The sequence below is a fragment of the Austrofundulus limnaeus genome, unplaced genomic scaffold (assembly GCF_001266775.1).
Source record: "Austrofundulus limnaeus strain Quisiro unplaced genomic scaffold, Austrofundulus_limnaeus-1.0 Scaffold47, whole genome shotgun sequence".
In the NCBI taxonomy this organism is placed as follows: Eukaryota; Metazoa; Chordata; class Actinopteri; order Cyprinodontiformes; family Rivulidae; genus Austrofundulus; species Austrofundulus limnaeus.
In genome coordinates this window covers 2,594,015-2,608,719 of record NW_013952449.1, presented here as the reverse complement: position 1 = coordinate 2,608,719, position 14,705 = coordinate 2,594,015, and the positions used below count along the sequence as shown (strand labels likewise).

At 38.4% G+C, this 14,705-nt stretch overlaps 1 protein-coding gene across 3 annotated transcripts in view; it reads left to right on the top strand.

Moving 5' to 3' along the window:
* Positions 1-14,705, top strand: part of eps15l1a (epidermal growth factor receptor pathway substrate 15-like 1a) — a 41,782-nt gene that overhangs the window by 3,214 nt on the left and 23,863 nt on the right. For 2 of the 3 annotated variants that reach the window (XM_014008090.1, XM_014008091.1), the window contains exons 2-13: positions 1,180-1,221; positions 1,308-1,397; positions 1,624-1,671; positions 1,902-1,997; positions 4,971-5,039; positions 7,275-7,400; positions 7,740-7,799; positions 8,410-8,652; positions 9,102-9,259; positions 10,309-10,465; positions 10,994-11,056; positions 11,884-11,969. In XM_014008090.1, the coding sequence (XP_013863544.1) occupies positions 1,180-1,221; positions 1,308-1,397; positions 1,624-1,671; positions 1,902-1,997; positions 4,971-5,039; positions 7,275-7,400; positions 7,740-7,799; positions 8,410-8,652; positions 9,102-9,259; positions 10,309-10,465; positions 10,994-11,056; positions 11,884-11,969 (1,238 nt within the window). Of the gene's footprint in view, positions 1-894; positions 922-1,179; positions 1,222-1,307; positions 1,398-1,623; positions 1,672-1,901; positions 1,998-4,970; positions 5,040-7,274; positions 7,401-7,739; positions 7,800-8,409; positions 8,653-9,101; positions 9,260-10,308; positions 10,466-10,993; positions 11,057-11,883; positions 11,970-14,705 lie in introns of all 3 variants that reach the window. The other variant, XM_014008089.1, reaches the window with a different exon arrangement.

Below are 14,705 nucleotides of genomic sequence, written 5' to 3'. Positions count from 1 at the left end.
GGGAGAGAGACGAAGTAAACAAACAAGCAGGAAAATGAAACTTATCGTCCTCATTTTTTTTACCGACCTCAAAAAAAATTACAGGTCTGTGACAGCCAGAAATCTTGCTTGTTTGTAGGTGACCAAATACTTATTTTCCACCATTATTTGCAAAAAAATTCTTTAAAAGTCAGACAAAATGATTTTCTCAAATTTTTTTTCACATTTTGTCTCTCATAGTTGAGGTCTATCTATGTTGTCAATTACAGGCCTCTCTCATCTTTTTAAGTGGGAGAACTTGCACAATTGGTGACTGACTAAATATTTATTTTCCCCACTGTATTTACGTCTTTGAATTAACTTGTAAATAAAATGTTTCTGCACCGCTAGGAAAAGCTAACTGGAGCAGACTGGTCTGGAAACCGGAGGGGGGCTCTTGAAGTTCCTTAAAGCAGGGGTTCTCAAGCCCTTAGGGTCTTGGGACCGTTTATAGGTGCAAAAAAAAAAAAAAAAAAAAAAAATCCAGGGACCCCCTCATAAACCCCATACTGTTTTAAAAGATAATTTATTTTCATTTCAACCCCTAAATACCATGAATATATACTGTATATATTTATAAAGTTTATTATGTTTGTTTAAGAAGTTCTTTGTTCTCCATGCACTTTTAAAAATAAAATCCAAATTAACAGTTTAGCGAAATTTTTTGAGGACCCCAAGATACCTCTCACAGACCACTGGGGGTCTTGGGACCCCAGTTTGAGAACCTCTGCCTTAAAGGAACAGTATCAAATCCAGCTGCTTGGAGACGCACTTCAGAAAAGAGGTGAAAGAGGGGCTGGTAAAGTTAGAATGAGGACAAATTCCAACCAATTAATTACATTTTCCTTGATATTTTTTGCTAATTTCATTGTAAAGGTTGCAGAGAGCCAAAACCTTTGGCAGGTAAGCAGATTTTGTCAAGAGGTTGTCCCCTGGAATATCCTTATATCTATATCTTATATCTGTTCATGAAGATCAGCTAATATTACAGAATGAGGTTCACTTATCTTCTAGTATTTCTAATGTAAAAAAAACATTTAGCTGCTAACTGAGTTGCTGCTGACAGCTTTATTCATTTTGATCAAAGGAACTGCTTGTTAGTCATACATGTAAACCAAAAACAAGTGCTTTGCTCCTTTTTGAGTGTGTGTTTCTGTGCAGCTGTCCAGTGGAAACCCTATGTATGAAAGTTTCTACAGACAGGTGAGAAGGCAGTAACTACTATTATTATGAGTTATTTTATTTCTGTATGAGACAATATGAGTAAGAGCACTGTATCTACTTTTAAGGTGGATCCTGGAAATACAGGGAGAGTCGGACCAACAGAGGCTGCCCTGTTCCTGAAGAAGTCTGGACTACCTGACGTGACACTGGGAAAGGTAGGGTGGGGTCAGAGAGTCCTACACTGGACACAGTCCTGCTTCATTGGAGCAGGTTCACCTCTCTGTATTCAAACCTTACATGAGTCACACCTGCATGAAGCTGCCACTGGCTGGTCATTTTCAAGATTTGACCAAAAGTAGCTTCAACACTGTTTTCTCATCACAAGATGATTTTAGGTCATTTGTGTCTGTAATGATAAAATGTTTGTGTTTTGTGCTTCAGATCTGGGATTTGGCTGATCCTGATGGAAAAGGCTTTCTGGATAAACAAGTAGGAAAGGAAATTATATATATTCTTCTCAAGCACTTTAAAACAAACAAGGACTTTGTTATGGTGCTGTCCTCCAGTCATCAGCTGACATGTTGATCATTAGCTTGTAAAAGCTAGATAAAGCTTACCTGTCTTTTATATGGTAAAAATTGCTCTGACAGATATTTTGTGTCTTTGATTATATTCCCTGTAGTACTTGAGAGGCTGAAGCAAAGTGTTGTTCTCTGCAGGGTTTTTATGTTGCTCTGCGTTTGGTGGCCTGTGCTCAGAGTGGTCATGAAGTCAGCGTGTCCAACCTCAACCTCACTGTCCCTCCTCCAAAGTTTGTGAGTGTGAAATTGTCTTTAAAGCTTTTGTTTCTTTCTTACTTCAGTCATGGTAACAAATTCAACAGATTTGTTTTTGTTTTTCATTCTAAGGTTTTACACAACAGCACAGAATAAACAATCTGCTCATTAAAGGTCTTTAATTCAGTAAATCTGGCCTCCGTTCCACATGTGGGCTGTGGTGGTCGACATAAAGAAATAAAAAAAAATTGCCAAATTTTCATTTCATTTGTAGAAGGAGGGAGCAGCCAAAATAAAAAGATGTGCCTCTAATTAACTCAGATGTTGTCAGCCAACCAATCAAGGTTTCCAAAGTCATGACATCATCATCTGGGGTCTCATTTATAAAGGATTGCKTGGAAACCATACTAAAAGTGAACGTACGGACAAAAGGCGGAAATGGCGTACGCCAAAAAAAATTCAGATTTATAAAACCATACGTACGCACGTTTCTGCGCATCTTTCATTTATAAATCACAGCCGCACGTCAGAGTTTGCGCACGAGGTCCCGCCTCAGGTTCTACCCTCTACACGCCCACATTCAACCATAAACAGTCAATGTAAAGTACCTCATGAATGTTAAGATATATTTAAATCAGTCAGCTGATCAATGCCAACAAAAGTGATTGGTTCAGACACGCTCCATCGTGCATCTGGAGGATGACAGGTGCTGACTGACAGCTGCTCACGTGAACAGAATGTCTGTAATTGACACAGATTTTCCCTCATTTTGCTTTGGAGTAATCTAACGATTTTTATAAAAAACAAAAATAAAAAACCTCAGCTTCAATTCAATCTCCCATCAGAGCCTGCAGGACGATAAAAACAATAAATTAAATTAAATAAGTCAGGTAAAATTAGAAATAAGTCCCCCGCTCTTCTCGTCCTCTCCCCCTCCTGCCTGCTCTGTTACCCGCGGCAGACCCCCGCCCCGCGCGCGCATGCATGCACACACACACGCTCGAACGCACGCATCCCCCGCGCGCGCGCGTGACAAACACGGACTGGATACACGCGCTGCGCGTGTATCCAAACCTTTTGCTGTCCTGCTTTTCTTATCGGGGAGGGGTCTGTATGGGTCGGGGTCGTCTGAGGAGGAAGCAGATGAATGGAGTTGCGCACGGGAACTTTTATTTAAGTCTGATTCTGAAGGTAAATTAAATATCCGACGGTGATCATTACACAGTGTGGCTCTAATTCCTCACTTCACCATCTGTGTCGCAGTTTCACGTCTCCAAAATGAGCGTACGCATGGGTCAGAACTGGCGTGAGGCACCGCACATTTTCACGTCAAGTTTGGATTTTATAAATCACAACCTTRGCGTAAAAAGTGGCGTACGCAAGTTTCTGGGCTCAAATTGTGCGTACGCAAGTTTTATAAATCCGACCCCTGGGCTTTCCCAAATTGCTTAAAGAGTAAACTTGGTGTATGTTAGATAAAGTAAAAAAAATAAGTTCTGTAAAATTAGATAAAGTAAAAAAAATAAGTTCTGTAAAACCTCTCTCTCAGTATTCATTTAAATAATTTTGGAAATCTGAACTGACCAAAAACAGGAAGTCTCTTAGCTGGATTTAATGTGATTTAAAAATTATTTGTTTATAATGTATGTAAACATCTGATTTTAACTATAGCCCTATTCTGACGGGATTAGTTTTACCTAGGGACCCCATGTAATAAATAAATTACCCCCCGATGTCTGTGTTTTACGTGGCGCATTCGCACGGGATAACCAAAGCCTGAGATTTTCCTGAAATTTACAGACATCTCCCGAATGTGACATTGAAGCCTGGTTAGTTGTTGTCTGTTGAACATGGCGTTGAACGGACGTTTAAAAAAAAAACATAAACATCAAGTTCTCCACTTTTTCCGCTGTCCTTTCCTCCTGCTTACAACAGGCACTGTCATCTACACGGCCGACAAACCCCCACCCCATCCCCACGCGCGGGTACGAGTGGTACGGATTTTTAGAAAAATTATAGATTTTTAAGGCTCATTAGATAAACGTCCAAAGGGGTTGACATATGAACACCTTCACAGCTGGCGAGAGTGCGCTCGCCAGCTACCCAAAGCATGTGCCTGCTGCGCTACGGCCAGAGCTCAACATTCAACATCAGCCAGAAGACTACAAACAGGAAAAAAAAATTCTTACCGTACAGTGAGCCACCATTTGCATCTGATTTTGCTCCCACTCTTCAGACTTTTTTTTTTTTAATTTTTTGTTAAATTTTTTATTTTTTTAATGGCGCACGTAACGTGTCGGGTTTTTCCGGCCCGGGACCGAAAAGGTTTTCAGTGCACTCCAATCCAGCCTCCGTTCTTCACCAACAGTAAATAAAAATGCACCAAGAAAACCAAAACCGCTTAATTACATATGGGATTCAGTCCATTCCTGTCCAAATCACAGAGATGTCTATTCACATTGGATTAATATTATCACAGGACCTCAGAGTTCAGCGAATTATGGTAGGTAATTTGCGGGGGAATTTTTACTTTACAAATTACTGACATGGCCGATTCTCATGGGATTAACAACACAGACGATCTCTGTAATTATTACAAATAGCATGGGGTCCCTAGGTAAAACTAATCCCGTCAGAATAGGGCTTATGTCTGTAATTGTGACTGATTATTTACTGCCTATAAAATGACTGCTCCGAAACAAGATTAAAATTACAAAGCATGTTTCATAAAAATTGATGTTTAATTAACAAAATTCAACAAAAAAACTGCCAGACCTGTTTCTTTTTCAGCAGTTTCTGCTTTTAACTGTGTGTGAACATATTCCCCAAAAAAGGTTAAAAAACAAAACAAAACAAAACAAAAAAAAACAACTGGACTTCTATTCTGACACTGAAGACATTTTACTTCTCATCCAGGAAGCTTTCTTAATTAAGGCTCTATGTGAATAAATTGCATTAAAATGTCCTGAATGTTCATGTAGCACTGCTTTGAGAGTAAATATTTGATTTCAGATTGACACCAGCAGTCCATTATTGAGCACCACAACCTCTGCCTCTGGAGAACCCCACTGGGCTGTTAAGGTACGTTCAATTACAGACACACACACACACACACACACACACACACACACACACACACACACACACACACACACACACAGTAACATAGTGGTGATCAATCCAGGTTCTCAGAGACCACTAATCTTCATGTTTTAGTTGTTTCCCTGTTCTTCAAAATGTCTTTCAAATTCTACAGAAGCCTGTTATCAGTGTCTCACTTGGCTGTGACTATTGGGGACTAGTTGGTGAGCATTTTAGTTAGTCACAAAAATGTCTGGAATTGTTTGGGGTAGGGATGGTTGTGATCAATCAGCATTGCAGGATAAAGTATCTGATCTCAAAGGGTGCTTCAGACATGTTAATAGGGGTGCACCGATTGCAGTTTTCAGGTGGATCACAGATTTTTGACCTGCAGATGCAGATTTTTGTAAAATGACTGACACTGTCGGGTGTTATAATGTCACAATACACCTTAAATATTCTAGTCTTATTTTATTGAAAAACATTGAAAAATACCTTTGAAACAATACAAACTTGTTTTAACTGGACATTAAGTAGTGCTCACAGCAGAGCAACAGGGGACAGTGGCTGATTTTCAGACCTTCGTGGAGGTAGATGAGAAGCTGATCTTTTCCACCGATCTCATCCAAATATCAACTGATTCTCCCAAAATTAAGGAAATCTGTGCTGATAAATTGGCCGGCTGATTTATTGGTGCACCCCTACTTGATAATATTGAGATTTATGGCAAATGGTAGGGGTTTCTGCAGTATTCATTCAGGACTTGATCAAATCAGAATTAAAACACCAACTTGACCTGAAAGACAACAATGACTTGAGGATAGAGGGTTATCACCACAACCAGACTCACTCAGCTATGACTGTTTGAGACTCGAAATTGTGTTTGCAACCAGCAAGTTGTGGAGCCAGTTTTGGAAAATCACGGCCTGTTTTTGTTATGGTTTGTGCGTTAAAACCCAGGAAGCACACTAAATCAGGAATAAAACAAAATGATTTATTTACAAAAAAAAAGAGATTGACAAAAAGTTTAAAAAAAGTACTTACAAAATCCAAAAACACAAACAGAAAAAGGAGGACAACCATTCCTGACATGGAAAGCACAGTGAACTGACTGGACACAGAATATAAAAGCGAATAAACAGGTAGACAATGGGAAACACCTGGGGAGGACACATGAGGATCAGGTGTGCAGGGGAGGAGCTGGGGAAGAACACACAGTGGGAAACAGAGAAAACTCTAGAAATAAACAAATCAAAGGAAGAAAACAAACACTTCCTCACAACTGTTTGTGTGCACAGCTTAGGACCACTGTGTTCTAGTTCCTGCACTTTGTTTTGTTGTCTACCTCTTCCCGCATCGTACCCCACCTCGGCCTGTTTCATACCCACCATGGCAGCTGCCAACTAGGGTTAGGCAATATTTAACCATGTACAAATCTTTGCCTATCTTACGACAACCACACATATTTATTATAAATAATGAGACAGTGCACGTCTTTGACATTTGCAAATTTGCTGCCAAGAAACCACAACTGTTTTTGACAGACTGCATATTAACCAGTGCATTTAGGGATTAGAAGCCAGCACAGCCATGAAGAGCCCCCAGTGTCTCTGCTCTGTCTCCTTCCATGAGTTCTTCACCATTTAACGATCTTTATAAGTTTTGTTGGAACAGTCATAATCGTAGCAATCATAAGCATACCCCTGAGGGACAAAGTTCTGCCCAGACCTTGTGTGAAGAGCGAGCTCGCTGGGCACCTAGCAGAAAAAAAAATGATCTGATTTTTGTTGGGCAGCTACATCGGCAAGAGCAACTTTCTGCCCTTCTTGCAGAGTATGAATCCAGCTTTAGTGTTTGAGAGAACATTTGATCCACAAAGCTTTTAAACATTTATAATTTAAGCAACAACACTGTGAGTCTCTGAAACAAGTGTGAGGAAATGGAGAACCACCACAGTTGTCACAAGATATTTTAGACTTCCTTGAGAATTTTGGTCAACAACTAGTCTCCAACAGATCCAGCCTGGTTAGGTTCTGGTTTTAATGAAACGTATGGTTTTTCAGTTACTTTAAAGAATTGTAAAGACTTCATCTTTTAGGTTCAGTTCATGAAGAACTCAGCTCAAATAAACTGCTCTGAATGTTAAAAAGTTAATATGCATTTGAAATTGGTACTGGTAATATGTGCTTTATTGAAATGCTCTTTAATTTAAATCTTGTGTCTTTATCTTTGCAGCCTGAGGAGAAAAATAAATTTGATGGGATTTTTGAAAGTCTGATTCCAGTAAATGGTCTGCTGTCGGGAGAGAAGGTCCGACCAGTTCTCATCAACTCCAAGCTGCCTCTGGACATCCTCGGGAAGGTATTTTTATTCACTTTAGGCTTCTTGTTCACATGGACACAGTTTTTAAAAAATATAAATGCCTATTTGTAATTAACTCAGTCAAAGTGTGAAACCACCAAAACATTTAAGTTTTCTCTAGCATAGAGGCTGTGGTTTGTTTGTGTTGTGGACAAAGTATCCAGAGGTTCAGAGCTACAATGAGGGGAGACAACATCACTGTTAAAGACTTTACTGTAAAACTCTAAATGTGTCATGTTTAACCAAAAAGAAAAGCAACATAAATTTGAAGCTGCTATTGACATATCAAAGAGAACATGCTATTTATTAAGACACTTCCTGTTTGTTTTCTATTGTAAGGTTTGGGACCTGAGTGACATCGACAAAGATGGACATCTGGACAGAGATGAATTTGCCGTGGTAAGTTTTGCCCTTTTTTTTTTTTTCTTATTTTGAGTATATTAGTATAGTTTTACTACAGTTTTGTGTCAGAAACTGTAGTTTTTTTCAGTTTGTCTCACCATAAATTTAAATTAGAGAAAATAGCATTTTTTTCAACAAACCAGTGTAGAATGACGTTGCTGAAATTTGATCTCTTCAGTTCTTAAAGCTAAAATTAACAAAGAAACTGAAACCAGGAAAAACATGTTTAAAAACTGAAATTAGCAACATAAAAGGTTTTTTTTCAAGGTATGACCAAAACGGCTACAACGCCATCGTTTCTCAACATAAAATCTTAGTTTAAAACTCTGTCAATTCATTTCAAGGAGGAAAGTATTTGTAAAAAAAATGTGACAATTCTAAAAGCTACGAACGTAAAAAGTCACGTCTCACTATTCTTGTTCGTAGGTTTGATAAACAGTATAAATGTCTGAAAAAGCAGAAAGATTGCAAAAAGCCCTATGGAAAAGTATAAACAGGACAGCAAAGTCAGCTGTCGCTTTAATGATAACAGGAGTTTTGTTTGCATTCAGACAAAGTGTTGTCAGCTTTAAGGTGGTTTTAGAAAAGCAGTATTTGTTTCCTGCAGGCCATGCACCTGGTGTACCGGGCCTTGGAGAAGGAACCAGTTCCTGCCCTCCTCCCCTCTTCTCTCATCCCCCCATCTAAGCGGAAGAAGAGTCTCTGCTCAGTAACGGGCACGGTTCCTGGACTACCAGCCAGCCCCCCACCACCCAAAGACTCGCTGCGCTCCACGCCGTCTCACGGCAGCATGACGTCACTCAACAGCACCGGCAGCTTATCGCCCAAACACACACTGAAGTCAGGACAGGTAACACACACACACACACACTCAGCTGTTGTGTAAACACACCACAGATTATTGAGTATTTGAACAGAACACTTACTGTAACATTTCTGAACATTTTAAATGTCTGCTTTTTAAAGACTATTGTTTTCTGTTAGTCGAAGGCTGTATTCACACTGCAGGTCGCATTTAAAATGTGAGAAAGTCCGCACAAAAAAAATGGATTCTTGCCAAAACAAAAAAAGGATGGAGCGTTACGACCTGCAGTGTGAACGTGGCCATAAATAGCAGATAAAACTCAAACAAGGCTTTATGTGTGTCTCTTTGATAGACCAAGTTACAAAAATCCACAATTAAACTTTTCATTTTCATTGAACTTTATGAAACATTTGTTTCAGTTGGATTTGTGTTTTTAGACCTATCGGTTCTGAAACCAGGAGATCTCAGAACAAACATGAATCTCTGTGTTTTAGCATTCATTGAACTGGGTGGTCCCGGTGTCAGAACGTGGGCGGTACGATGACATCTTCTTAAAGACCGACGCTGACCTTGACGGATTTGTTAGTGGACAGGAAGTGAAAGATATCTTCATGCAGTCTGGACTTTCTCAGAATATTCTTGCACACATATGGTAAGAACATGTTTCAGTCTGGATGAATGATACCACCTAAAACTAAAATATTTCACAATAACCAGGTAATAATTAGCTTCACCTATAAAAGCTTGTCAAATTGTTTTTTTTTTTAATTATTATTATTTTTGCTTAAATGGAGTTTGAATGATGAGTGACTGCTGGAATTTGCTAAAGAGGCTGATCCTGAATTGTTAAATCTAAAAAATAAATAAATAAACAGAACAGTAGCTAAAAGCCAAGAGTAGCTAAAAGTTCGCTGTTTAGCAAAGCACTACAAAATGCAAAATGGAGCAACCGGTCAGCTAAAAATAGCTAAATGTAAGCTAAAAGTTAAATGTAGCAAAAGGTTGTCTATAAGGTGAAGGAAGACAAAGGCTAGCTAAATTAGTCTAAATATTTTCACTCAAGGGAATAATCAAGTATTTTTACTTTTATTAATCCAAAGTAGATAAATGTTAGGTAAAAACTATGCTGAAGCAGATTTCAAATGAACAATTATTTAAAAAATTGCAAATATCTCAAAGTATTTTAGGGGGTAACATGTTTGTAAAATAATTAATATTTTGAAAAATATAAAAGTTATAAAAATCAACAGTCATAGCACCCATGCACTGAATGAGTTGAACATTTACATATTTAAATGGTTAAAATGGTACAAAGAATATGGTTGTAGTGAAACTGAAAAACATGTATTGGTGTGTATACCAGTTGTGTTAATGCAGAGTCAGCATTCACACAGTTTGTTATATCTGACAAATGAAAGATCTGGAGTGTATTTAATTTGTTTTAGTTGGTAAAATGTTAATTTGTTTACATGAGGGGTGCAACTTAAACAATGTACTGCATCTAACCACTAGGGGGAGTTTCTGCTCCAGCTGCCAGTCCTATCTCTAGTTGTTATAAGATATACTGTTTATATCTGTATAAATAATTAGATTTTTAAGATATATATATATTTGGGTGTTACCAGAGATGATGAGGGTTAATTTGTCTGAAGCATGCTCGGTGACAGTGAGTCCACCTGGATGTGTTCTTTTACCCTGCAGGGCTTTGGCAGACACCAGGCAGATAGGCAAACTGAGCAGGGAGCAGTTTGCTCTCGCCATGCATCTCATCCAGCAGAAAGTAAGCAAAGGCATCGATCCTCCGCAGGCACTGACGGCAGACATGATCCCCCCCTCTGACAGAGGAACTCCAGTACCAGTAGGTCTCTCTCACCCAACAGTCAATGTTTATTCAGTCATATATTACCATGTGTTTTAGATGAAGAGCTACATAGCTTCATATGACTTTATTATTATAAACATTATTATATTATTTTAATTATTACTTTCTTCATACAAATTGTATCTTGTAGTTAACATGTAGCAGAGTTAGATACCTGTGCTTTACATTTATACTTGAGTGTAAATTAGAATGGCATTGAACATTTTTTTTTATTGAAGTATTTTAATTCAAAACTCATAACTCTGGATTCATTAGAGACACAGTGAAATTTTTCAGCTATTTATTTCTGTTAATTTTGATTAATATGGCTTACAGCTAATGAAAACTCAAAATTCTTTCTCTCATTAAATTAGAATATTACATAAGCCCAGTCATGCACTGTGGCTGTGGCACTTACTTTTAAATTGTTGCACAGCACTTTGGTTAAAACTTGTTTGAAGATGTGCTTTATAAATTGACTCGACTTCATGTTTGTAATAAAAAAAAATTTCTATTTTGCCTCAGACTATCTCAGGATTCATGACTCCAGTTGGATCAGAGATGGCAGCTCTGTCAGAAATTAGAAGGGTGATTATGCTTTCTTTATTTTTATTCTCTGCTCCTGTCTTTTTTGAATATTTGTCTTCTGTTCATTCATTATTATATATCACTTAATTGAAAATCTCATTTGACTTTGAAGCACCTTCGCAGCTTCGTACCTTTGTTGTATGTGGGGCCACAGCAGCACCTGATGCTTATTAGAAAATAACTATTTGTCTCAGCTACAGTCACCAAAAGTCTTCAACAACCCAAGAAAAAGACAGCAGATTGTTGTGATGGTTGTTAGGGGGGTCTGAAAACCTGCAAAATATGGTAACATAGTCACAAAGTTGGCAGCACTGGACTGGAACAAAATGCATTCTGATTGGTTAAGACAATGCTAATCTTCTTTTTGCTTTGACCTGTCCTGTGTTTCCTGAAAGGGTCAACATTTATTATGTGAGACAATAGTCTCACATAATAAATGTAAACGCTAGGACAAAGCCATTTACACTGTTGCCACAGTCTCTGCTCCTAATCTGGATGTAACAGAACTTTCACTGACGTGCAGGTTATGGAATTTAATAGGGAGGACGGGTGGAAGAAGAATTGTATTGTTCTAACAACGTTCAGTATCTGTTCCTGGTAATTAGTGTGTGATGATGCACACATTCATTCACTCACTCACACTCACACACACACACACACATGTTGGTAATTAAGCCACTGTGCTTCTCCTTTTCTTTATCGCTCCTATCCTATCTTTACCACTGTCTCTGTTTCTCAGCCCAGTCTGCCACGGCTCATTTCATTATCTAGTTTTTACTTCACCAAGCTGCCTTCCACCTTTCTTGTCCTATTCTGTCTCTCTGCAGGACAGCTCTAGTTCCATGGGTTCTGGAGAGTTCACTGGCATAAAGGAGCTGGATGATATCAGCCAGGAGATCGCCCAGTTACAGAGGTAACAACAGGAGAACGCTTAACTTTTTAATAGTTATGTCGGGTCATCGTGATGAAGTAATAGTGTATGGTCTTGGCGATCACCTGGTTGCAAGAATAAACAACAACAACAAACCAAGGGAAGATCGATGGTGACACAGCAACTTTCTATAAAAGATCTATTAACCTTTAAATAAAAGATGCTAAACTGAGTTAATTTGTTGAGTTTTGAAAATAATATGAGGGAGACGTCCATCACACATTTTATATGAGTTCTGCTTCTTGCCTCTTTTTGTTCTGTAATGTTTACATCACAGCCTGTCAGGACCTGTTTTTTAATTTACTGTTTTATGATTTTGTTGCTATGTTTATTTTGTTTCCATGCTTTGACATCTCTTATGTTTAGTTTTGTTCCTGTATGTTTCTCTGTGCCATCAACTTCTTATTCTTCAGTCTGGTCTCTCATCTCACTTGTTCCCTACTTTTCATTAGTCCCAGCTGCAGCCACTTACCCCATTCATCCAGACACATTTAAGGCTGTATTCACATCTGACGCATTTAGTCACCTTTAAACGGACCAGAGTTCGTTTCCCCCGTTGGTCCGGATCTTTTATGCAGGTGTAAACACACTCATGCAAACCTTGGTGCGGACCAAGTAACCAGACTGAGACCCATTTTTTGAGGTGATCTCTGTCTTCTTCCAAACAAACTCTAGTGCTGTTTTCTTCTGGTGTGAATACAGACTAGCCTCGACCCGAACCAACTACAAAAAGCATCCGCCTTTTTTGGACTTCACGAGCCGCCATGCTAATCAGTCTTCTGTAAGGGTAGTAAATTTACTGAAATCATACCTCATTTGCCATCTTCTTTTTAGCAATTCTACTGCCAACATGCTGTGGGTCATGGCACGCAGAGCATCTCCTCTTTTTTTGATTTGCGTCACACTGACACCGTCCCAAAATTAGAAGTATATCATTGTGAAATCGCTGTTGAATGCGATGCTCTTGAATTTCTAAAAGGGATTGCAGTTGTACCAATAGCACCTCAGAATTGCATCCTGCAGGACTTCCATCTTTCTTTCCAGGTGTGTGCTCTGTCCCGCCCCCGTCATTTCTGTCCATTGGGAGCCATGATCATCACCTGCATGTCTTTGTTGACAAATGGCAGTCCACCACTTGCAAAAAAAGCACAATGAAAATGCAAACCGCACCAAACGAAAAAAAAAAGTCTGGTTTTGATCTGGACCAAACAAGCAGACTAAGACTTTTTTCAGAACATGCCCCATACCATTACTGACACATGTTCTGACCACCTCTGTCCATTCAGAAGACACATGGAGTTTGAAACTTAAGCGCCTAAAAAGACGTACTTGAACAAACTTTGTTCTGTGTGACATAATAAGTGGCAAGAGAGCCATAACTCCTGCTGTTCTCAGCAGATTGAGTGAGTCAAACTGGTAGATCTCTACTTAAAAAACAGTCTCTGCTGTACTTCTGTTGACTTTTTGATAATGAAGGGAAAGTTGAAAGAAGAATGTCTTAGATCTGAATGAGCCTCTTGTTCGAGTCATATCATATTTTTGTCTTTTTCGACTTTTCCCACTCATCCGTTCATCCGTCTGATCTTAATTTGATATGTGTATTTTTATTATCCAAGTGTTTTATTTGTTTACCACTTATTCTCCATGCTGCGTCAGCGCTCTTGCCTTTACCCAGTGGAATATGCTCAGGTAAATGAAAATTCATGGACTAAACTTTCAGTGTCACCAGTGTTGACTCACCAGTTGTTTCTAGTCCTATAAACAGTTCTGTTGAAAAACTTTGCTATTTCAAAAATTTGACATAGAGTGAAATATTTGAAGCCTTTATTTCTTGTAGTTCTGATTATTATGGCCTACAAATTACAAAAAAAAAATCAGTGTCTCAGAAAACTAAAATATTACACAGCCAGCTTTTTGTTACTTTTTGAGTACCAAAAGGAGGATGAGTCATCCAAGCAGAAATTTGACCTGGTTGAGAACAAGCAGAATTCAGTGAGACTGAGCTGAAAAGTTGCAGATTTATCGCAATTATGAATTGCCAACCAGACTGCCAACAGCTGCAGCTCAGTGAAATACCGGATTCATTGTATTTTCTGAACTTAAATATTCTTTGATAATATCCAGCTCTGGACTTTTTATGGTTCTCTTTAAAGTTCTTCTCTTTTGGACCATTTGTTGACTATGGTTTTTTTTTCTCCGTTAAAGATTTTAAGTGATATTTTCTGCATAATGTCAGTTTTTGAATTATATGAACAATTATCTCTCTTAATATATATTTATTATGATGACTTTCAGTCTAAACCAGGACTTTGCAACCTTTATAATCAAAGAAGCCATTTCTGAATCTATAAACAGGTTCAGAGCAACAATATGAACCTGAACCTCCCAGATAAGAACACAACTCATTGTTACAGTGGGGAAAATAAGTATTTAGTCAGTCACCAATTGTGCAAGTTCTCCCACTTAAAAAAGATGAGGCCTGTAATTGACATCATAGGTAGACCTCAACWATGAGAGACAAAATGTGAAAAAAAATTTGAGAAAATCATTTTGTCTGACTTTTAAAGAATTTTTTTGCAAATAATGGAAAATAAGTATTTGGTCACCTCCAAACAAGCAAGATTTCTGGCTGTCACAGACCTGTAACTTCTTTTTTAAGAGGCTCCTCTTTCCCCCACTCATTACCTGTATTAATGGCACCTGTTTGAAGTCGTTAAC